We start from the raw sequence: 26,335 nt of genomic DNA on the forward strand, positions 1-26,335 counted from the left end.
CTGGCTGTCGAGATATTGTGGTGCTCAGCCAGGGAGAGTGAAGAATACCTGCATCCTGCTGCTTCCATTTTTTAATGAATTTTGAACAGTCTTATTACGGGATGGGGAGTGTCACCTTTTTCAAGGTCTTGTAATTTTGCATAGGATATGTTAAGGGTGTGTTCACAGTGATTTTTTCCTGCTGTTTTTTCAGCGGAAAACAAAGCAAAAAAAATCCTCAAAGGAATGAACATTCATTTTTATGTAAAAATGACCTTCTGTTCATTTCTTAAGACATGCTTCATGCTTTCAGAAGACACTTGGCGTCTAAAAGAAGTGACGTACATTTTTCTAGCGATTTTTTTTTTTTTTTAAGTTTACTAGGATGCTCAATACTTATATACAATATAAGTCAATGGGAAGTAAAAGGGCACCCAGAAGATACCTTGGTGTTTTTTGTGCTGTTTCTTTTTGTTTTTAGTTTTCAATACAATATCTGTTCCTGTTTGCTTTACTTCTTATTGAAGTTCAAAGAAAGACAGAAAAGCTGGAGAAAAAAAAACACACACAAAAATAAAAAAACAGTGCAAAAAACACGTGGAAAAACCGTTCAAGTAATGATGAAAAAAGAAACTTCAGGTTTACAAGACTCCATGGTAAAAGAGAGCTTTGCTGCTTCAGAAATGAATGTTTTTGACTGCCGGAAAAAGACTCAGTAAAAATATACTCCAAGTGTCGCATTTTACTACTAAAGCGCACTCGCCCCAGCCCGCCCCTATTCAATGAAGATGTGTATAGTATTGCGCTAGCTTGGCTTTTCACTATACCTTTTACATGCCTATGGAATGCTCTGCTACTTTTGCTAAAAATTAGAAATAGAAAAATACACATGTAAATTTTATAATTCGGAGACCAGGCGTTTCTGAAAAAAAAAAGAAAGCAGAAAAGCAAAAAAAATATCACCATAGTGTGTTCTATAAATATGATTTTATTGGTGACACAACCCCTTTCGACAAAGATGGAAACTATTCTCTTCATGGAGATATGCATCAAGCACATACAATTGGATATTTAGAGCTTTTTATAATTTGTATAATATGTTTTGCATGACAAAACTATACATAGTTCATCGCACTTTGGAACACAGACAAAAGAGGGCCCCTGTGCAAGAACAATAAATGGGCCCTTTGCAGTCCAATAGTTCATCATAATGCACAGTTCCACTTGCTTTGGAGGTGGAAATGGGCCCCCTTACCTTCTGCGCCCCTGTGTTTTCGCACAGGTTGCACCAATGATATGTCCTCCCCTAGTTCATCATACCAATAACAGGACCCAATGTAGTCCATAGTGGTCTAGTAAGTGGGGATGCTCACATGGATGGTCAGTAAGTATTAACAATTACTGTATGTTCCCAGCAAGAATAAACTGAAAAGGTCGATACAGTATAAAAAAGAATTGCATATCGTGTTGGTCAGTTTCTTTATGGCACAGATATGATCCCAGTGGTCAATGTTCCTCTCGCTATGAAGCAAGATGGCCTTCTGTTTCATCAGGAGCAGAGTTCGCAATCATTGCTGGCAGACGGTCCCCCCAGTCAGAATTTCTAGCACACCGGTAGAGGTCCCTAAGAAAACAGAAAAAGAACTGATATCACTTTTTAATCAATCCTTTAAAGCAGAATTATTTTGAAACCATTTAGGATTTTCACATAGATAACAAAATGCACAACTTTTTACATAGAACTTATTAATAATATATCTTGTACAGCCCAGACAACTGAGGAGAGAGGTATACAGAGGTATTATATATGGTTTTCTGCCAATCTAAAAGAAAAATAGATCGATTTTGATCAGGATTTTCTATTGGATCATTTTTGGATATGTGTGCTGTTTTTTGGCATTGGTGTGGGATTGTTTTTTTTTCTCATAAGCAAAGAAAATTAGATAAAAATTTCATTTCATAAAGGTGAGTGTTCTTAAAACTTAACTTTTATTCAATCTTATAAAAAAGATAATGGTTACGCACATGAAAGATAAAAAGATCTGTAGAAAAACAGGTATAATATAGCCAAATCCACAGTGGTGGGTGTAGGCACAGCAACAAAAAGTCACTTATAACCAGATATATAATTCTCAAATGACAGTGGTCACAAAGTCAAAAGATACCTTGATTCATAAAACAGGTCCATTTAAAGGGAACCTGACAGGTCCCTCATGCCCCCAAATCACAGGCAGTTGTATCTTCCTGTCCATATTCCCTGCCTAACAGTCCCATTATGACATTGCGCACTTAAACAGATCGTAAGAAAGAAATATTTCTAAAGTCCATTTATCATACGCAAATAAACCCTTTGACCAGTCGATGAGGTGTTAGTTTCCCGAGACTAGTCGCCCATCTTGGCATGTTATTACACCCCTTTGGTCGTGATAACATGATTTGCAAGAGGCGGCGTCATCGCCAGCTCTGCAAATCTCGCGAATGCCTGTGGCTTTATTCACTCACGTCATTGTGCCTCTGAACCTGGGTGTACGCCCTTCCTGGCTTCAGGGGTACACTGGTCATGACCGTAAATGCAGAAGACGGCTCACGTACACCGAGGAGCCAAAGAACAGCAGGACCGAGGAAGAGGAACAGCTGTCAGTACAGCTGTTTTTACAGCTCCACTCTCCCACCACCGATTCCCACACTCAGAATTTAAACATTAAACTGTAGTCCTATGCAGACATACACAGTGGTAGTGCGCATGCCCGCCCCTCATTGTGCATCTTCTATTGGTCTAGGGGGAAGGAGGCGTAACTAAGTATGTTATTATACATGGAAATAACACATGTGATACCGGTGTGTTTCAGATGTGTGTGTCATTCAGATGTCAGATTTTTAACAGTCACAAAAACAGTATGAGTGCCAATGTTTTGTATCAGAGTTTCATCAGTGTTTGGTCAGTGTGTTAGTTTTTACCATCAGTGTTTCATCAGTAGTATTCACGTATGAAAAAATAAATTGCAAAGCTTCTCCTATCCATTACAATGATAATCACAGACTGCCCACTGATGACATGGACACATGGCTCCATAGACTATAATGTGTATGTGTGCCAAGGATATGAAAAACGGACGTCTGCATGAGGCCTTACAGTGAAGTGCTGGAGCTTGTTAACTATTTCAAATAATGACCCAGAAAAAAGTGACCACAGCTTTGGGATATAGTACAGCTGGCACCAATCCAGAAAAAGTAATATATTTTCAAAGTTAGTTACATTTCATATATGATATTAACTATACGATTATATCATATCATCAACATTTATGAGTTGCTAAGTATGACATTTTGGCTCTTTCCCAATAAACCCACTAAAGAAAGATCTCAGATAGATGTTTTTTTGGATTGAGGCGGAAATAACTAAGAAAAAACAATAATGAGATAAGGAATTAAAGGTAAGGAATATTGGAGGGAACTAATCAAAAAGTTCACTCTAATAACAGATAACCTTTGTCAAAATTAACAGGAAAAATATCAGAAAAAGGTCCTGAAATATCAAAATAATGTTGGCTTGAGTGGTTTTGTGAAGGGACCTGGTGCGCTTTCCCTAAAGGATGCCCTTCCTGACCATGAAGGTTGGCACCCTAAATTGAAACACGGTAGATTGGCTCCCCCACTCACTGTCATCTAGTCCTAGGAAGCCATAGCCCTCTGTCCGCAAAAAAGCCACCCCTAAAAAAATCTTGCATCAGGCATTAGACATGACTCAAAAAAACTGCTTTGGAGTACCCTCTAATACCTCCTGATGAACCAATATCAAGGATGGGGAACTGCGTCGATGTCACAGTAAATTAGTAGCTATGTAAGGTCCTTTACTAATTGAGTGACTTATGTTCCCTTTGACCATGCATTGCTGAATTGCTACAGTGGAACTAGCAGGGGTCTTTTATTGTAACCAGGTACCCTCACAACCTAAACACTATTTGCACCTTAATTGTGATATTAGAATGTTTTATTGTCTGCACTGGCACTTTATCACATGGTATGAATTGAGACTGGGGGTAGAGAACAGCAAATTATTATGAATTGAGACTAGGGGTGAGGGAGAGTAAATGATTATGAGTTGAGACTGGGGGATGACTTAAGCAATTAATGATGAATTGAGACTGGGGGTGGGGAACAGCAAATTATATATACAGAGCTCCTGTGTATGTCACTGGTGATTGCCTATATTACCTGCAGAATATACACTATATAAAAAAGCTCCTGTGTATAATGTCACTGGTGAGTCCCTATATTACCTGCATGATTACATTATACACTGTATACTACATACAGAGTTCCTGTGTATAATGGCACTTATGGTAATATTAGTATTGTTTTTTATTAATGATCAGCATTGTAGTAGTCAGTCACTATGTGATGGTAATAAGTGATCTGGTCATGGTGTAACAGTATTTGTCCCTTGTATGTGGTATTATTTGGTCACATTGTGGTGGTAATATGTAGTTTGGCCATGGCGTGACGGTATTTGTCCCTTGTATGTGGTATCAGTGATCATTTTAAAAAATGTATGTGACTCATTCCCTTAAAAAAAATAAATACAATTATACCCACAAAGAGTACTGGATATTTTAACAATTTTTAATAGGCTAGAGTAGAGTAGTGCCCTGCCATATGAGCAGACCTTGTTGTGATGGCAGGCTTAAAAAATCTTTTGGCCAAAACAAAAGCTGATGACTGTGTATGTGACATGGTGTTCGATGGGAACTGTTAATGTGTGACTGGTGAGGATGTGGTGCAGAAGTGGACTTTTTACAATAGAGGGCGGTGGGACTGTGGAAGGTTCGAGGGGTGGAGGCGGAGCTGGGGTGGAGTCTGGGTGGAGTCTCAAAGGGGCCCAAAAATGTTGCCAGTATAGGGCCCTGAAATTCCTGGTGCTAGCCGTGGATTCAAGCATCTCATCTACATTTGATTACATATTACCTTGATAGTTAATTTGTCCATATTTATGGATGTTCTGTGTTTTTTGAAAATTCATCCAGATTAGGGGTGACTTTGAGTAAATGGCTCCAAAAATTGCGTGCTTCAATCTAGGGTGACAACCTCTGCAGTTAGGTAGGGCATCCTTTAGGAAAAGCACTGAGTCCTTTCATTGCCCTGCATCCTGATCTACTCAGTCCTGTAGTTTATTTGGCACAGTAGCAATTAAAAAAACTAAGGCCAAAATTACATGGATATTTCAGGAACTTTTCTGATATTTTTCCTTTTGATAGATAAAGGTTATTTTTTATTGGGGGGGTACTTTTGATTACTCAGACATTGGAATCTTTAAATCTATGGCCATATCAAGTGGTTATGTGTAAAGCTGACAAACATACTTTCCATGTCTTTTGGCTGTGATGACGTCATGGTGCAATTTCCCATCAGGGCAGCATGTGTTACAGTGGACATGGCGTGGTCTGAGTAGCACAGGTGCAATGACACGAGGCCAATGCTTGTCATTCTCATCCATAGGCCCACGTGACAATATTAGGAAGGAAAATTTCTCCCAGCTCACAGATGAGTTCTGTCAAATACAAATATAAAGCAAGCAACAGGTAAGGAAAAAAAGTGATATAATAAAGGAAAAGGACAGATTGTAATATCCTCACCCAGCTAAATTTCAGTGGTTCATACTTTTGTACAAAATTACAGGGTATCTGTGAGCTTCCAGCAAGTTTGGGACATTCTAGTTGATGTGGGCACTGGTAATGAAAAGAAAAAAAAACTCTTATTGCATATATTTCTTATAAATCTTTAAAAATCTTTTAACATGCACAAAATTAAGAGTTAAACCTAATAAATTATCAACTTAACATCCAGAAATTATCTAAACCTTCAGATTCTTCTGACACTGTTTCAAGTTTGAGTTTCGCCATCACATCAGTATTCAAAACAAAGTGCTGCAAAATATGCTGGTGCTATAGAAATAAAGATATAATTGTACTATACACTACAGGTATTCAATCTAGGCAGCATATTGGGTGCACATATTGTGGAATATTTATCAAGCTAAAGGAGCCAGAATGCTAGCATAATTTGCAGAGTTCTGATGTACGGTATTTGCGTCTTCTCTATTTTGCACCATATTTAGACATGTCTGCCATATGGACGTGGTCTCACTGAAAATGGGCACGGTTTCCAGGAACGTGGTATGACCTTACATGTCACCCTGTGCACCAAAAATTTGGTGAAAATTTCTGGTTCAAAGTACGCCAACCAAAATATACTGTACACCTAAAGTAGTCAGTCTTACAATACATCACATTTGTCAAAGAGCACAAGCTATGAGGGCACTACAACACATAGAAGTTGCTCAGGTAGTGCAGCTCATCCAGAATGGCACATCAATGCGAGCTGTGGCAAGAAGGGTAGCTGTGTCTGTCAGCACAGTTTCCAGAGCATGGAGCAGATACCAGGAGACAGATAATTACACCAGGAGACATGGAGCGGGCCTTAGGAGGGCAACAACCCAGCAGCAGGACCACTACCTCCTCCTTTGTGCAAGGAGGAACAGGAAGAACAGTGCCAGAGCCCTGAGAAATGACTTCCATCAGGCCACTAGCATCCACGTGTCTGCTCAAACTGTCAGAAACAGACTCCATGAGGGTAGTATGAGGGCCCGATGTCCACAAGGGTGGGTTGAGCTTACAACCCAACACCATGCAGGTCGACTGGCATTTGCCAGAAAACACCAAGATTGGCAGATTCAACATTGGAGCCCTTTGCTCTTCACGGACGAGAGCAGGTTCACACTGATCACATGTGACAGATGTGACAGAATCTGGAGACACCGTGGAGAATGTCCAGCTGCCTGCTACATCCTTCAGCATGACCAGTTTTGCAATGGGTCAATAATGGTGTGGGGAGGCATTTCTTTGGAGGGCCTCACAGCCCTCCATGTGCTAGCCACTGTACCCTGACTGCCATTTACCGGGATGAGATCTTCAGACCCATTGTGAGAACATGTGCAGGTGCACTGGGCTCTCCTGATGCATAACAATGCAAAGCTTCATGTGGCTGAAGTGTGTCAGTATTTCCTGCATAATGAAGGCATTGATGCTATGGGCTGGCCTGCCTGTTCCCCAGACCCAAATCCAATCGAGCACATCTGGAACATCAGGTATTGTTCCATCCACCAACGCCACATTGCAATACAGACTGCACGGGAGTTGACTGATGCTTTAATCCAGGTCTGGGAGGAGATCCCCCAGGAGAACATCCGCTGCCTCATCAGGACCATGCCCAGGCGTTGTAGGGAGGCACATGGAGGCCACACACACTACTGAGCATCATTTTCCTGTCTTGAGGCATTTCCACTGAAGTTGGATCAGCCTGTAATTTGATTTTTCCTTTTGATTTTGAGTCTCATTCCAAATCCAGGCCTCCATGGGATATTCATTTTAATTTACATTGATCATTGTAATGTTTGATTTTTCTCAACGCATTCCACTTCGTCATGAAAAAAGATTTGCAACTGGTATATTTCATTCAGTGATATCTAGGGTGTGGTATTTTAGAGTTCCCTTTATTTTTTTGGAGCAGTGTATATACGTGCACATGCATATACACACAGAGGGTGAAAAAAGTATTGAACACGTCAGCAATTTTCTAAGTAAATATCATTTTGAAGGTGCTATTGACATGAAATTATCACAAGATGTCGATAGCAACCCATTCAATCAACACAGGCAGAGAAATCAAACCATATATGTTTATAAATTAAGTATTTCTTCATGTGTTCAATACTTTTCCCTGTGTCATTTCTAATTATTACACATAATTTTGGGATATCTATGGTTTCTTTTCTTTGCCTGTGTCAACTGGATGAGTAGGTAGCAAATTGGTAACATGTTAAGTACTTTTCACTTGCTGTATTTTGGATTATGCAAATATTGCATTTATTCTTCAAGCTAACGAGGGTTATACATAACTAACAGCTAAATTTTAAACATGAGCTCTATTCCTGCACATTTATTTTCAGCCTTATTTTTTTTTTTTTTGATTATTGTGCCATCTAGTGTAGCTGAGGATATATGCAATTTGCATTTACAGTAATTGTATTATGTCGTCATCTACTGGAAAAATATAATCATTATCCTGCTAACATCTAGGCTTCATGTATGTATCATTTTCATTATCATTACATTATTATTTTGTTATATAGATCTAAACATCACCAGGATGCTGCACATGCTAAATTGTCTGGGGAAGAGATGTAAGCACCATTTCACAAGAGCGGCAGAGGTCCAACCACTGGGACACTTTTATCCTAGTTAGAACAGAGAGGCATTGTGCGCACTCGTTTGCCACTCATTCTTTATGGGGCTGATGAAAACCGGATTACTTACCGGTAATACTCTTTTGTAGAGTCCACAACAGCACCCACTGAGAGAGGGGATCCGCCCCCGGAACAGGAAACCTACAGAGAGATAAATGGAGCGGTCCCCCTCGCTCCCTCAGTTTGTGTTACCGAGAACAACGGAGGAACCGCCATACATGTTTTAGTCAATTTGTTTAGGCGATTCATCTATCTTACCCCTACATCGTTTAAGTTTGCTAAGTTTAACCACGTATAAAATTTTAATTACAATCTCCGCCACCAAGGAGACCCATGTGAAAAAAGTTTTACGGGAGGGAAGTGAGCGGGTGCTGTCGTGGACTCTACAAAAGAGTATTACCGGTAAGTAATCCTTTTTTTCCTCTTCGCCACGACTGCACCCACTGAGAGATTTCCAGAGATAATCACTTGGGAGGGCACACCGTGTTAAGGGCTGACCTACCGAAGGACAAATCCTCGGTAGAGGATAAATCTAGTCTATAGTGACTATAAAAGGTAGATGGAGAAGACCAGGTTGCAGCCTTACATATTTGCTCAATTGGGACGTTTGCCCTCTCGGCCCAGGAGGATGATATGGCTCTAGTAGAGTGCGCCTTAATCCCCAGCGGAGGTTCTTCTCCTTTAGCCAAATATGCCATTGTGATCGCATCTCTAATCCACCTGGATAATGTGCCTGTTGTAACTCCAGACCCCTTTCTGTTGCCCTGGAAGGAGACAAAAAGAGACCTACTCTGCCTCCAGGGACTGGTCCTATCAAGGTAGGCTAGTACAGCTCTCCTCACATCTAAGGTGTGATATTTCACCTCGTCCTGGTTTGACGGGTTTTCGTAGAAGGAAGGTAAGCATATCTCCTGAGACCTATGACATTTAGTTACCCGTTTGGGAAGGTAGGACGGATCTGTCTTCAAAATTAGTCTGTCTCGTGTTATTGACAAGAACGGAGGGTCTATTGATAGAGCATGAAGATCACCTACTCTTCTAGCTGATACTAAAGCCACTAGTGTAGCAGTTTTCAATGAGAGGCACTTCACTGATGCTGAATCTATGGGTTCAAACGGGGCCTGAGTAAAGGCATCCAAGACCAGAGTAAGGTCCCATGCCGGAAGCCGAGGAATATGCACCGGTTCTGATCATTGACAGGCTGAAACAAAACGGGTCACCCATCTATTTGCTGCCACGTTATAGTTAAATAGGGCTCCTAAGGCCGATATATGGACATTAAGAGTATTTACTGAGAGGCCCAATTCTCGGCCTCTTTGAAGAAACTCTAAGATGGCCGTAATGGGTGGTTCACCGGCTAGCCCTGCTGGGTGAAAGGTCAGGAATTTCCTCCACACCTTGGCGTATATCCTTGTTGTAGATTCTTTTCTACTTTGTAGCAGGGTATTAATCAGGTTTTTCGAAAAGCCTTTCTGCTTTAATAGCTCCCTTTCAAATTCCAGGCCGCTAGGTGTAGTGCTTTGACCTGTGGATGGTAGCAGGGTCCCTGCGAGAGAAGATCCTGGTGCAGCGGCAGGATCCATGGGTCGGTTATTGACATGGCTCTCAGCCATGAAAACCACGGCCTTTTGGGCCAAAACGGGGCTATCAAGATGACCCTCGCCCTCTCTTGTCTTATTTTCCTGACTACTGTTGGCAGGAGAACCATTGGAGGGAAGGCATAGGCTAGCTGGAATGTCCAGGGTGCTTGGAGGGCATCTAGAATGTCTGGGTTGTCTGACCTGTAGAGCGAAGCAAACCTTCTTACGCGTCTGTTGGCTCTGGTCGCGAACAGGTCTATCTCTGGTGTGCCCCATTCTGACGCTATCGTCTCGAAGACGTGCCTTCGGAGGACCCACTCGCCCTGATATAGGACCTGGCGACTGAGATAGTCTGCTTGAGAGTTGTCCACTCCTCTTATGTGGAGCGCCGACAAGGAGTGAAGATGTACCTCTGCTACCTCCAGGATCTTTTCCGCGATAGACACCAACGGTCCCGATCGCGTACCTCCTTGTCGGTTTATATAGGCCACTGCGGTGGTATTGTCTGTCTGGACCCTCACGTGGGTTCCTCTTAACTGCGGGAGAAATTGAGACATCGCATAGTAAACTGCTTTTAGCTCCTTTACATTAGAGGAGGTTTCTATTTCATGTTTACACCACCGGCCTTGCATCATGTGCTCCTCCAGGTGGGCCCCCCAACCTAAGAGGCTAGCATCCGTGGTGAGCACCTTGGAGGGAGTTACCCACCATTGCACTCCTTTTGACAAATTGGTAGGATTCAACCACCACTTTAGGGAATTAACCACTTCCAGCGATAGGGACATCTTCCCTTCCAACCGTCCCTGCAGTCTGTTTCCTGCAGAATAGCCCATTGTAGCTTTCTGGAGTGGAACTGAGCCCATTGCACCGCTGGGATGCACGATATCAGGGATCCCAACAAGGACAAACCCTGTCTCAATGATATTACGGGTCTTCCTATATTATTTTGTATCTTATTGATTATAGCCACCGCTTTAGTGTCTGGTAGAAAGCATTTTTGGCTTACGGAATCTACTTGCAGGCCTAGGAACCTCTGACAGGTCACCGGTTCTAGCCTGGACTTCTCCCAGTTATTTAGCCAGCCCAGTGTTTGTAAGGATGAGATAATCTTAGCCATTCTTGTTTCGCACTGAGAAACAGAATTCCCCACTACGAGTAGGTCGTCCAAGTAAGGGATCACTAGGGTGTCATTCAGTCTTACATACGACATCACCTCCAGCATCAATTTGGTAAATACCCGAGGAGCCATGGATAGCCCGAATGGCATTGCCGCAAACTGGAAATGCTGAATCCGACCCTTGAACCAGACCGCTACCCGCAGGAACTTCTGGTGCTCTCGGAATATGGGGAGATGGTAATAGGCATCCTTTAGGTCCAAGACTGCCATATAACACCTGGGAAACAAAAGTTTTATTGCAGAATTTATTGACTCCATCTTAAATGGCCTCAGCCTCAAGAAGGTATTAAGCTTCTTTAAATTTATTATAGTCCTGAAAGAGCCATCTGGTTTTGGGATTAAAAATAGAGAATAAAAGCCCATTCCTCTTTCGTCCCCTGGGACCTCTATCAGGACCTGTTTAGTTAGCAGTACTGCAATCTCCATCTCTAGTGCTTCCTGCTGTATCTGGGATTTCATGGAAGTCAATAGGAAGAGGTTCGGTGGATGCCGAACGATTCTAGTTTTAGGCCCGATGAGCCGATATCAATGGCCCATGGGTTTGATGTTACCTTCCCCCATTGGTGGCTGAATTTCAGTAGTCTGCCACCTACTGGTGTACTGGTATTAGCGGAACCTGTCTCCTCTGAAGGGACGTTTTCCGAATAGATTGCCCCTTTGTTTGGGGTCCTTATTTCCCCAGCGATCCTGGGGTTTAAAGTCTTTTTTGCCAAACGGCGGTTTTCTGTAGGCCCTCCTATTAAAGGGAATATACGGGTTAGGAAAACCTTTCTTTCACTCCCCGCTTTTGTTAAGATCTCGTCCAGTTCCGTACCAAATAAGTACTTACCCTGGCAGGGTATAGCACACAGTTTAGTTTTTGTTTGCGTGTCTCCTTTCCACCCCTTCAACCATAAGGCCCGCCGGCCTGCATTGGTTAGTCCTGCTGCTCTAGCGGATAAACGGAGAGAGTCCGCTGAGGAATCGGAGAGGAAGGCAGCTGCTCCTTTAATGAGGGGCATAGAGGACAGGAGTTTACTCCTGGCCACTCCATTCTTAATATTGTCCTCTAGGTCATTCAGCCACACCAACATTGACCTTGCCGTGCACGTGGCTGCTATTGCGGGCTTAAAAGCTGCCGCACATGCTTCCCAGGATCGTTTAAGGAGTGTATCGGTCTTACGATCCAATGAGTCAGCCAACGTTCCTGAATCCTCTACCGGCAGGGAGGATCTACGAGAGGTAGAGGCCACGGCCACATCCACCTTGGGGGCTCTCGACCAAGCCGTCAATTCCTCGTCGTCAAAAGGATATTTACGCTTTGACGTTAAGGGGAGGAAGGTTCTCTGCCCCTGTTTCTTCCACTCCCTTTTTACTAGCTCTTTTATAGCTGGGACCACTGGGAATGCTCGGACCTTTTTACGGGAAATGCCTGCAAACATTATGTCTTGCGGAGTCTTGGGGTCCCTACTCTCTGGTAGCCCCATGGTATTCTGGACCGACTTAACCAAGTTACTGACGCTATCTGTAGGGAAGCACGTCTGCTCCTCATCCTCTGAGGAAGGGTATTCCTGGGATCTATCAGAGTCTAGATCCCCGGTTTCTGATGGCGAGTTTGATGCCGGCGAAGCTCCCCCTCTTGGTGAACCTATTTCTCTCACGGAGGAGTGACCTCCCAGACTACTGGAGCTGCCTAAGGCCCGTAGCTCTTCTCTAATTATCGCTCGGATATCCTCCTTCTTCCACGAGGATTCGCTGTAAGGCCTCCTCAATACACGACTGACATAATCTTTTAGGGTGGCCGTCTGGGAGGGGCTGAGAACATAAGGCACACTCTCTATTTTTCGCCTTCTCCGTTCTTTTGGCCTAAAAAAGGGGGATGTGGACCAGAAAAAACGGACATCAGTTATTTATTCTGACTAAAAACACTCACCCGTAAGTTTCGTCAGTAAACTACCGGCTGCGGGGTCCGCGACTCAGGCTTAGGCGAGGCGTGGGACGGTTTCTTCTCTTTACGTTTTTTCTCTAAGGGCTCGTCTTGTCTGGAAGGTCCGCTAGATTCCTTCCTGGAGCTGCCACTTCTTCTGGTGCTACTACTTCTCCTTGTAGTACCGCTTTGTCTGCTGCCATGTGGGGATTCCACTGGCTGATTTAATGGGAGCGAAGCTGGGTCATCTATGGATGACATGACTGCGCACTGGCGCTATGCTCGTGGCTTCTTTTTATAGGTTTTTTCTTATTGATGCTCCACCATTTTTTTTTTTTTTTTTTGCCCCATCTGCGCATGCGCGGCATTTCCCCGCGATCGCCGCCTCCTGTGTTGACCCCGTAAGTTGTCCTACCACTTCCGGGTCGCCTCTGCCTGGGAGCGCCGCTGGAAGTGCTTACACAGCGGCCGCCGGACAGTGATCCCCACGCACCCGGCCGCACCCCTTGCCGCAGGTATGATCTCCCGTAGCGCTGCCTGGCACAGCGCTCAGGCCCCTCTGCTTTCTCCCGGGGGGGCGCACGGCCACCATCCTGGATATAGCCTCATGGCATCTGTAATGCGCTCGCCACTTTCTGGGCGCTCAGGCTCTTCTGCCTTCTCCTGGGGGGGGGCGCACGGCCGCCATCCCGGATATGCCCTCATAGCATATGTAATGCGCTTCTCGCCCCTTCCTGGGGGGGGTACACGCCCCGTCCCTTCAGTGAGCCTTGGCACCTTTCTTACCTCCGGCCTCAACTGCATTACCAGCTCTGGGGGGGGGGAAAATCGCCTCTCCGCCCGACGCTGCTTCCAGTTCTGGGGCCCCTGCTGCTCATATTATGCACACAGGCGGCTACCAGACCAAGTATCCTCTTCTGCAGGTTCCTTTCCAGGAACAGGAAACCAAACTGAGGGAGCGAGGGGGACCGCCCCATTTATCTCTCTGTAGGTTTCCTGTTCCGGGGGCGGATCCCCTCTCTCAGTGGGTGATGTCGTGGTGAAGGGGAAAAAAAGCACTTGGCTGCCCCATATTAAGTGAATGGAGAGGGGGTCGATCATACACACTGCTGATTCTAACAGGGACTTGTTCTGCTAATCGGTGAGAGTCTTTGTAGCCGGACCCCACTAATCTACAAGTTATTACCTATTTTAAAGATAGGTGATACCTTCTGTTCACAGGACTACACTACAGTTTATTTGATAGTGACCACTGTGTGGACATTATTAATCTTATTGATTTATGGAGTCTACAATGACATCATACAGTAAGATTTAACAAAAAATAAAACGACAAATACAAATCTACAAATAAGACAGCAGCAATGAAATAGAAAAATGCTAATGCCAACTCAGCAAGTTATCACGTATCCATAGGATAGGTGACAACATGCTGATCACTGAGGGTCCGACTGCTGGAACCGCCACCGATCCTGAGAACAGGGTTCGGAAATGTGCCATTAGAGTACAGCAGAGGCAGAAAATGCATAAAGAGCTATGGATATGTGATAACTTGCCGATGTGGGACAACACCTCTAATAATTTATACCTATCCAATAGATTTCCAATGCATATTCATTTAACAGCTTGAGGCAGAAAATAAAGCGTAGCTTCATTCTTACTTGATCTGACGCCATCTATTTTACCACACAATGTACTGAAAAAATGGAAAATAAAATCCAAATGGGATGAAATGCGGAAAAAAAAATGCAATTCCGAAAATGGTTTGTGGTTTTCTTTTTATGTGTTTTGATGTATGGTAAAAATGACCAGTGCACATGATTCTCCACGACAGTATAATTAGAGATACCAAATTAACATACTTTTTTTTATATTTAAGTGATGACAATTTCAGAAGAATGTTAAAAAAAAAAATGTAGTTTGTGTAATTTTCACTTTTTTGGCAATACAGCTTATGAGGGCTTTGTTTTTTTGTGTGGCAAGCTGATGGTTTTATGGATTCCAATTTAGAGGACTTGAGAAGTGTTGAATGGTTTTAATTTTTTTTTTCTCTTTATGGTGTTTTCTGTATGGATTAATTAATTTTAGATTGTATTGTGATAAATCATACTTTTAATGGACGAGGCATTACCAAATATTTATTTTTTTATCTCTTTATTTTTATTGGGAGAAAAACTGTGGTAATTCAAATTATTATATATTTTTAAAAATCTTTTTTAACCCCTTTATGATGTTGGGCATAATAGTACACCCACATCGGACTCCCTCCCTTTGATGTGGGCTCCGGCGGTGAGTCCACATCTTTCCCGGGACATGTCAGCTATTTTGAACAGCTGACATGTGCTCGGAATAGCCGTGGGTGGAATCGCGATCCTCCCGCGGCTATTAACCCGTTAAATGCTGCTGTCAAACTCTGACAGCATCATTTAACGAGCGCTTTCGGCCATCGGGCTGGAAATCCGCCCACCGGTGACCCCCCGTCATGTGATCGCGGGTCACCGGTGGGTTGGCATGACAACCAGAGGTCTGTGTGGTTGTCACTGCTTCATTGCTATGAACGCCACCCTAGTCTCCCATTGAGACTACTGAAGCATGCCAAAAGTTAAAAAAAGGGTTTTTTTTTCGTCCCATTCAAAATAAAACAATAAAAAAATCAAACATACAGATATTTGGTATCGTTGCGTTCAGAATTGCCCAATCAATAAAAAGGATTAACTTGATCACTAAATGGCGTAGCAAGAAAAAAAATCAAAACGCCAGAATTACGTTGTTTTGGTCTCCACGACATTACATTAAAATGCAATAATGGGCGATCCAAAGATCGTATCTGTACCAAAATGTATGATTAGAAACGTCAGCTCGGCACGCAAAAAATAAGCCCTCACCCAACTCTAGATCACAAAAAATGGAGACACTATGGGTTTCGAAAAACGGCGCATTTTTATTTTTTTCACAAAGTTTGGATTTTTTTCACCACTTAGATAAAAAGAAACCTAGACATGTTTGGTGTCAATGAACTCGTAATGACCTGGAGAATCATATTGGCAGGTCAGTTTTATTTAGCATTTAGTGAATCTCGTAAAAAAGCCAAACAAAAAACAAGTGTGGGACTGCACTTTTTTTTTGCAATTTCACCGCACTTGGATTTTTTTTCTCATTTTCTATTACACGACATGGTAAAACCAATGGTGTCGTTCAAAAGTACAACTCGTCCCGCCAAAAACCAAGCCCTCACATGGCCATATTGACAGAAAAATAAAAAAGTTATAGCTCTGAGAAGGAGAGGGGGGGGGGGGGGCAAAATAACGAAAACGCATAACCGAAAATACCTCTGGTTATGAAGGGGTTAGAGGTAGCAAATTGGTATATCATAAACAATAAAACATAACCTTTATTGATTCTTTAAAGACCATACATCAAATCGAAACAAACATGTGCCAAAGTGCAATTGTGCAGTGTTCTATTAAAAACAAACCGTTTTGTACTAAATAAGGTACCATATGGCCCTGGACATTAACGTATTTCTTGTCCAGGTGTTTCAAAACCTGGAATCTCCGACCATATGAGCCTTGTATATTTGTAATTGTGTGCCGACCAGGCCTTTATGTCATCAGAATTAATATTACTTAATAGACATATATCCAGCCCGTATATAAATTAGCACAGCATATGTACAGCATCTGTCAAATGCATAAGCATAAAATCACCTCATGAGCAAATTGTATCCATTTATGATACCACTATAGAAACTGAGACCGCTGTACTTATCTTTAAACGCTTCTATAAAGAACAGATGATCAGGTAAGGTCCATCTGAAAACCCAAAATCGTGACCCGATCTCCAGACTTGTCACCCAACGCGTTTCGTCGATGCCTGACTCATCAGGGGTATTGTGACACCTTCTTCTGGCGCATAGCACGCCCGTTGTGAGATAGCTGCCTTTTATAAATCGCGGCATACCGCGGCTTGTTGCCGTTTCCGGTTGCCCCGTACAGTACTTCCGGTTTGCGCATGACGCCGGCATCTGCTCAGGCAACTTGCCCCACTTCCTGGGTTTTCCTAAACAGGCGCCGCGCGTCATGTTGAGACAGGAACCGACCATACCCTGCCCCACTTCCTGGGCGTAACCGGGCATGTCAGTCTGCATATCAAGATATTGCGTGATTGGTCTAGGCAGTCACCTGACCATCACGTATCAAAAGGAGCCGCTCACTTTATTTTATTGCATCAATCTAATAGTGCGGCTTCATTTAATCAATCATAAATGTTGAATGCGTCCCCCTATCATTATTTATACGGGACCCGAATTATTAAGTCATTTTATGATTGCATAGGCGTTATGAATCAGTACAAAACGCCAACACCCATATTATGGACATTGTCAGGGATTATCTTGTGAATGAAAACAAATTCTTTACACCCCGTCATAGGAAAAGAAGCAGAAAAAAGAGTCAGGATACCAACTGCAAAATATGTATGATGTGGAAATTATTCAATTAATTTTGTTGCATGCATAAGAAGGGGATACCACCAACCTCCATATATCTGTAGGAATTATAGAAAGGGTGCCCGCTAAATCTGGCCCTATAGGTCCCTAACTAGCTGTTCCCTACCTCACGCGGAGGTTGGCACCCTAAATTCCTGCGCAAATGGCGCCCCCACTCCTCGTCGGCTCTCCCTGAACTAAAAAGCCCTATTAAAACTCCCTACAAGAAGGAAGAAAAGGATAGTGTCTCATTCAGTCCTTTGGGATATACAGATTGTAATGAGAAAATCCAATAGGTTTCTCTTTGGAGTATGCGTTTATCCCAATCACCTCCTCTTGGATTTTGGGGGACCTTTTCTATGCCCATGAAACTGACTGCCTTCACATCACCCTTATGTCTTTGATTGACATGGGTGGCTATCGGTGTATCACGTTTATGAATTATATCTCTATGGTGTTCGCCTACCCTAACCCTCAGCTCCCTCTTGGTCTTGCCGATGTATTCAAGGCCACAGCTACAGGTGATTTTATATACCACTCCTATTGATCTACAATTACTGAATTGACCAATAGGGTAGATCTTTCCTGTAACATTGCTCTGAAATTCTTTGCTCTGTTGAATAGAGGTACAATATTTACAGCTACCACATCTGTAACAGCCTTTCGGCTGTGTACCTAGCCATGCTGAGCTGTATGAGGTTTTCTGGGTATAATGGCTGCGGACCAACCTATCCCTTAAGGAGCGGCCCCTTCTAAATGTGATTTGTGGATTGTCCGAGATCAAGCCTCCAAGATCCTTGTCCATACATAATATTGGCCAATGTCGGTTCATAATGGCTCTCAGCTCATTTGCCCCATTGGAAAAAGTGGTGATGAACCTTATGATATTGTCTTCATTGGTTTGCTGTTTGGGTATAAGTAGTTCTTTTCTTTCCTTCTCTACCGTAGACTTATAGGCCCCTTTAAGAATGTCATCTGGGTATCCTCGTTCATGAAAACGAGATCTAAGGTCATCTGCTTGTCTCTTAAAGTCTCTCTGATCAGTACAATTCCTTTTCATGCGTAGGTACTGGCCTTTAGGAATACCTTTTTTCAAGGGGACTGGGTGACTGGATTCCCATCTTAGAAGGGAATTCGTAGAGGTAGGTTTCCTGTATGTTTCTGTGACTATACGGTCATTTTCTCCCCTCTTAATGACTATATCCAGGAAGGGTAGTCTGTTGGCACTAACCTCACACGTGAAGCTAAGACCAATATCATTTATATTAAGATCTTTCACAAAAGTTCTAAAACTGTTCTCATCACCTCTCCAAATAACAAATACGTCGTCGATGTAGCGGAGCCATAGCACTATTTTGTCCTCCGCCACATCGACCTGCTCACCAAAAACGACATTTTCCTCCCACCAGCCCACGAGCAGATTTGCGTACGATGGCGCACAAGGGTTGCCCATCGCAGTGCCCCTGAGCTGATGGAAGAACCTGCCATCAAAGAGAAAAAAATTTTTTGTGAGACAGAATTCCAAGGCCTGCATAACGAACAGGTTATGTCTCGTACATTGGACGCCTCTTGTCTTAAGGAAATAGTCCGCAGCCATTAGACCTTTATCATGGGGAATGGATGAATACAAGGCTTCTACATCTATTGAACCCAATATCATATCGGTGTCCAATTCGATGTGGTCAAGTTTCAATAAAAGGTCGGTGGTATCCCTTGTATAGGAACTAAGTGATATAACAAATGGTCTTAAAATTTTGTCTACATAGATACCCAGATTTTGGGTTAGACTTCCTATACCCGATATAATCGGTCGGCCTTTCAAAGGCGAAAGGCCTTTATGAACCTTAGGCAGAGCATAGAATGTTGCCACAGTCGGGTGTTGTGGAATCAAAAAATCTTTCTCATTTTTATCAATGAGTTTTGCTTGAAAGGCCCCATTCACCAACTTCTTGAGATCATTTAAAAAAGTGTTTGTGGGGTTATGTTCCATTCTTTCATACCCCATAGATCTATCTAACAGTGAGTAGCACATGGTTTTATACTGTGCTACATCCATCAACACTATATTCCCCCCTTTATCTGCGGGTTTCACTATTAGAGTATTGTCTCTCTCCAGCTCCAGAAGCCCATCCATCTCAGACTTGGTGAGGTTATGGAATCGTCTTTTTTTCCATTACCCAGTTCCTTGATATCTCTAGATACCAAGTTGGCAAATATGTCAAGGGCCCCTATATCATTGCTAATAGGTGGCATTTGTTTACTCTTATTTTTTAATTGTGTGAATGGTCCCTCACCCAAATCATTGGGATTCATATCCCCCAAATTGAACAAAAATCTCACATCATTAAGTAAATCTCCCTCTATACCCAATTCTGCGCAGCTTTTTTTATCCATATTTATAAAGTGTTTTTTCCACTTAAGTTTACGGATGAAGAGCTGTAAATCCTTAATCGTTTCAAAACATTCAAAATCAGATGTTGGGACAAAAGACATCCCCTTACTAAGAACCGCCATCTGTTCTTTACTGAGGGATTTCGAGGAAAGGTTAATTATATGATTGTCTATACGGGGTTCCTGCCGTTGAACCTGTTTCTTAATGGGTAGCTTGTGTCTAAAAAATGATCCCTCTGTGGGGAACCTCGACCAGATCCTCTCCCCGCACGTAGACCCCCCCTTCCCCTTACTCTCCCTCTTGCGGGTTTGTATCTCGTTTCTGAATCAGAAAACTCAGCCTCTGAAGATGATATATCAGTCTCCTGCGGTCTATTAGTTTTTCCGTAATATACTGAATATGCTTTATTATCCCTGAATTCTTGTAAATCCCGAATAAAATATTTATGTTTCCTTTCTTTAAGATGATATTGAAATTTTTCTATAATGTTTTGTAGACTAGATTCTTTCACCGTAAACTCGGCCTCTGCAGAAAATTTCTTAGTGACCTCTATCTGATCTCTCAGACGTTCGTTAATATTACTTAACATACACTTCTCCTCCTCGAGGAGTATTTTCATAAGTTTCAACGAACTATCAGTTGCTTCTTTCTCTAATTTGGCCAATAGTGTTGTATTCTTATATCTATAACCAAAGTTAATTGATATTCTAAGATGGCGGGGAACTATTCCTGCTTTTATATAACTTTCCAAGCTCTGTACCTCCCACCACGAAGTAACTTGTTCTTTATAAACCTTGGTCAACTCTTTAAAAGCAGCACTGAAAGAGGGTATATACTTTTTTTGTGTAAAGGTACCATCTGAAAATACGTCTTTCGCTTCATTAATCCACTGATTGGTGTCTATTCCTGTAACAAGGAATCCTGCCATGTCCAACCAATACAAATTATATAGCGGGGGTGTCTCAAACCAATGTCAGATATTTAGAGGTAGCAAATTGGTATATCATAAACAATAAAACATAACCTTTATTGATTCTTTAAAAACCATACATCAAATCGAAACAAACATGTGCCAAAGTGCAATTGTGCAGTGTTCTATTAAAAACAAACCGTTTTGTACTAAATAAGGTACCATATGGCCCTGGACATTAACGTATTTCTTGTCCAGGTGTTTCAAAACCTGGAATCTCCGACCATATGAGCCTTGTATATTTGTAATTGTGTGCCGACCAGGCCTTTATGTCATCAGAATTAATATTACTTAATAGACATATATCCAGCCCGTATATAAATTAGCACAGCATATGTACAGCATCTGTCAAATGCATAAGCATAAAATCACCTCATGAGCAAATTGTATCCATTTATGATACCACTATAGAAACTGAGACCGCTGTACTTATCTTTAAACGCTTCTATAAAGAACAGATGATCAGGTAAGGTCCATCTGAAAACCCAAAATCGTGACCCGATCTCCAGACTTGTCACCCAACGCGTTTCGTCGATGCCTGACTCATCAGGGGTATTGTGACACCTTCTTCTGGCGCATAGCACGCCCGTTGTGAGATAGCTGCCTTTTATAAATCGCGGCATACCGCGGCTTGTTGCCGTTTCCGGTTGCCCCGTACAGTACTTCCGGTTTGCGCATGACGCCGGCATCTGCTCAGGCAACTTGCCCCACTTCCTGGGTTTTCCTAAACAGGCGCCGCGCGTCATGTTGAGACAGGAACCGACCATACCCTGCCCCACTTCCTGGGCGTAACCGGGCATGTCAGTCTGCATATCAAGATATTGCGTGATTGGTCTAGGCAGTCACCTGACCATCACGTATCAAAAGGAGCCGCTCACTTTATTTTATTGCATCAATCTAATAGTGCGGCTTCATTTAATCAATCATAAATGTTGAATGCGTCCCCCTATCATTATTTATACGGGACCCGAATTATTAAGTCATTTTATGATTGCATAGGCGTTATGAATCAGTACAAAACGCACAGCTACAGGTGATGGCCTTGAATACATCGGCAAGACCAAGAGGGAGCTGAGGGTTAGGGTAGGCGAACACCATAGAGATATAATTCATAAACGTGATACACCGATAGCCACCCATGTCAATCAAAGACATAAGGGTGATGTGAAGGCAGTCAGTTTCATGGGCATAGAAAAGGTCCCCCAAAATCCAAGAGGAGGTGATTGGGATAAACGCATACTCCAAAGAGAAACCTATTGGATTTTCTCATTACAATCTGTATATCCCAAAGGACTGAATGAGACACTATCCTTTTCTTCCTTCTTGTAGGGAGTTTTAATAGGGCTTTTTAGTTCAGGGAGAGCCGACGAGGAGTGGGGGCGCCATTTGCGCAGGAATTTAGGGTGCCAACCTCCGCGTGAGGTAGGGAACAGCTAGTTAGGGACCTATAGGGCCAGATTTAGCGGGCACCCTTTCTATAATTCCTACAGATATATGGAGGTTGGTGGTATCCCCTTCTTATGCATGCAACAAAATTAATTGAATAATTTCCACATCATACATATTTTGCAGTTGGTATCCTGACTCTTTTTTCTGCTTCTTTTCCTATGACGGGGTGTAAAGAATTTGTTTTCATTCACAAGATAATCCCTGACAATGTCCATAATATGGGTGTTGGCGTTTTGTACTGATTCATAACGCCTATGCAATCATAAAATGACTTAATAATTCGGGTCCCGTATAAATAATGATAGGGGGACGCATTCAACATTTATGATTGATTAAATGAAGCCGCACTATTAGATTGATGCAATAAAATAAAGTGAGCGGCTCCTTTTGATACGTGATGGTCAGGTGACTGCCTAGACCAATCACGCAATATCTTGATATGCAGACTGACATGCCCGGTTACGCCCAGGAAGTGGGGCAGGGTATGGTCGGTTCCTGTCTCAACATGACGCGCGGCGCCTGTTTAGGAAAACCCAGGAAGTGGGGCAAGTTGCCTGAGCAGATGCCGGCGTCATGCGCAAACCGGAAGTACTGTACGGGGCAACCGGAAACGGCAACAAGCCGCGGTATGCCGCGATTTATGAAAGGCAGCTATCTCACAACGGGCGTGCTATGCGCCAGAAGAAGGTGTCACAATACCCCTGATGAGTCAGGCATCGACGAAACGCGTTGGGTGACAAGTCTGGAGATCGGGTCACGATTTTGGGTTTTCAGATGGACCTTACCTGATCATCTGTTCTTTATAGAAGCGTTTAAAGATAAGTACAGCGGTCTCAGTTTCTATAGTGGTATCATAAATGGATACAATTTGCTCATGAGGTGATTTTATGCTTATGCATTTGACAGATGCTGTACATATGCTGTGCTAATTTATATACGGGCTGGATATGTCTATTAAGTAATATTAATTCTGATGACATAAAGGCCTGGTCGGCACACAATTACAAATATACAAGGCTCATATGGTCGGAGATTCCAGGTTTTGAAACACCTGGACAAGAAATACGTTAATGTCCAGGGCCATATGGTACCTTATTTAGTACAAAACGGTTTGTTTTTAATAGAACACTGCACAATTGCACTTTGGCACATGTTTGTTTCGATTTGATGTATGGTTTTTAAAGAATCAATAAAGGTTATGTTTTATTGTTTATGATATACCAATTTGCTACCTCTAAATATCTGACATTGGTTTGAGACACCCCCGCTATATAATTTGTATTGGTTGGACATGGCAGGATTCCTTGTTACAGGAATAGACACCAATCAGTGGATTAATGAAGCGAAAGACGTATTTTCAGATGGTACCTTTACACAAAAAAAGTATATACCCTCTTTCAGTGCTGCTTTTAAAGAGTTGACCAAGGTTTATAAAGAACAAGTTACTTCGTGGTGGGAGGTACAGAGCTTGGAAAGTTATATAAAAGCAGGAATAGTTCCCCGCCATCTTAGAATATCAATTAACTTTGGTTATAGATATAAGAATACAACACTATTGGCCAAATTAGAGAAAGAAGCAACTGATAGTTCGTTGAAACTTATGAAAATACTCCTCGAGGAGGAGAAGTGTATGTTAAGTAATATTAACGAACGTCTGAGAGATCAGATAGAGGTCACTAAGAAATTTTCTGCAGAGGCCGAGTTTACGGTGAAAGAATCTAGTCTACAAAACATTATAGAAAAATTTCAATATCATCTTAAAGAAAGGAAACATAAATATTTTATTCGGGATTTACAAGAATTCAGGGATAATAAAGCATATTCAGTATATTACGGAAAAACTAATAGACCGCAGGAGACTGATATATCATCTTCAGAGGCTGAGTTTTCTGATTCAGAAACAAGATACAAACCCGGAAGAGGGAGAGTAAGGGGAAGGGGGGGTCTACGTGCGGGGAGAGGATCTGGTCGAGGTTCCCCACAGAGGGATCATTTTTTAGACACAAGCTACCCATTAAGAAACAGGTTCAACGGCAGGAACCCCGTATAGACAATCATATAATTAACCTTTCCTCGAAATCCCTCAGTAAAGAACAGATGGCGGTTCTTAGTAAGGGGATGTCTTTTGTCCCAACATCTGATTTTGAATGTTTTGAAACGATTAAGGATTTACAGCTCTTCATCCGTAAACTTAAGTGGAAAAAACACTTTATAAATATGGATAAAAAAAGCTGCGCAGAATTGGGTATAGAGGGAGATTTACTTAATGATGTGAGATTTTTGTTCAATTTGGGGGATATGAATCCCAATGATTTGGGTGAGGGACCATTCACACAATTAAAAAATAAGAGTAAACAAATGCCACCTATTAGCAATGATATAGGGGCCCTTGACATATTTGCCAACTTGGTATCTAGAGATATCAAGGAACTGGGTAATGGGAAAAAAAGACGATTCCATAACCTCACCAAGTCTGAGATGGATGGGCTTCTGGAGCTGGAGAGAGACAATACTCTAATAGTGAAACCCGCAGATAAAGGGGGGAATATAGTGTTGATGGATGTAGCACAGTATAAAACCATGTGCTACTCACTGTTAGATAGATCTATGGGGTATGAAAGAATGGAACATAACCCCACAAACACTTTTTTAAATGATCTTAAGAAGTTGGTGAATGGGGCCTTTCAAGCAAAACTCATTGATAAAAATGAGAAAGATTTTTTGATTCCACAACACCCGACTGTGGCAACATTCTATGCTCTGCCTAAGGTTCATAAAGGCCTTTCGCCTTTGAAAGGCCGACCGATTATATCGGGTATAGGAAGTCTAACCCAAAATCTGGGTATCTATGTAGACAAAATTTTAAGACCATTTGTTATATCACTTAGTTCCTATACAAGGGATACCACCGACCTTTTATTGAAACTTGACCACATCGAATTGGACACCGATATGATATTGGGTTCAATAGATGTAGAAGCCTTGTATTCATCCATTCCCCATGATAAAGGTCTAATGGCTGCGGACTATTTCCTTAAGACAAGAGGCGTCCAATGTACGAGACATAACCTGTTCGTTATGCAGGCCTTGGAATTCTGTCTCACAAAAAATTTTTTTCTCTTTGATGGCAGGTTCTTCCATCAGCTCAGGGGCACTGCGATGGGCAACCCTTGTGCGCCATCGTACGCAAATCTGCTCGTGGGCTGGTGGGAGGAAAATGTCGTTTTTGGTGAGCAGGTCGATGTGGCGGAGGACAAAATAGTGCTATGGCTCCGCTACATCGACGACGTATTTGTTATTTGGAGAGGTGATGAGAACAGTTTTAGAACTTTTGTGAAAGATCTTAATATAAATGATATTGGTCTTAGCTTCACGTGTGAGGTTAGTGCCAACAGACTACCCTTCCTGGATATAGTCATTAAGAGGGGAGAAAATGACCGTATAGTCACAGAAACATACAGGAAACCTACCTCTACGAATTCCCTTCTAAGATGGGAATCCAGTCACCCAGTCCCCTTGAAAAAAGGTATTCCTAAAGGCCAGTACCTACGCATGAAAAGGAATTGTACTGATCAGAGAGACTTTAAGAGACAAGCAGATGACCTTAGATCTCGTTTTCATGAACGAGGATACCCAGATGACATTCTTAAAGGGGCCTATAAGTCTACGGTAGAGAAGGAAAGAAAAGAACTACTTATACCCAAACAGCAAACCAATGAAGACAATATCATAAGGTTCATCACCACTTTTTCCAATGGGGCAAATGAGCTGAGAGCCATTATGAACCGACATTGGCCAATATTATGTATGGACAAGGATCTTGGAGGCTTGATCTCGGACAATCCACAAATCACATTTAGAAGGGGCCGCTCCTTAAGGGATAGGTTGGTCCGCAGCCATTATACCCAGAAAACCTCATACAGCTCAACATGGCTAGGTACACAGCCGAAAGGCTGTTACAGATGTGGTAGCTGTAATTATTGTACCTCTATTCAACAGAGCAAAGAATTTCAGAGCAATGTTACAGGAAAGATCTACCCTATTGGTCAATTCATTAATTGTAGATCAATAGGAGTGGTATATAAAATCACCTG

At 42.4% G+C, this 26,335-nt stretch overlaps 1 protein-coding gene across 2 annotated transcripts in view; it reads right to left on the reverse strand.

Annotated features, from left to right (window-relative positions):
• Positions 1-949: 949 nt before the first annotated feature.
• Positions 950-26,335, reverse strand: part of METTL17 (methyltransferase like 17) — a 96,348-nt gene continuing 70,962 nt past the window's right edge. For both annotated transcript variants that reach the window (XM_073554752.1, XM_073554753.1), the window contains 3 exons: positions 5,613-5,705; positions 5,340-5,527; positions 950-1,603 (listed from right to left, as the gene is read on the reverse strand). In XM_073554752.1, coding sequence (XP_073410853.1) covers positions 1,501-1,603; positions 5,340-5,527; positions 5,613-5,705 — 384 coding nt within the window. In that variant the 3' untranslated portion in view covers positions 950-1,500. The remainder of the gene's footprint in view (positions 1,604-5,339; positions 5,528-5,612; positions 5,706-26,335) is intronic.

The sequence above is a fragment of the Dendrobates tinctorius genome, unplaced genomic scaffold (genome assembly GCF_039654945.1).
Source record: "Dendrobates tinctorius isolate UK_male_01 unplaced genomic scaffold, ASM3965494v1 ptg000213l, whole genome shotgun sequence".
NCBI lineage: Eukaryota > Metazoa > Chordata > Amphibia > Anura > Dendrobatidae > Dendrobates > Dendrobates tinctorius.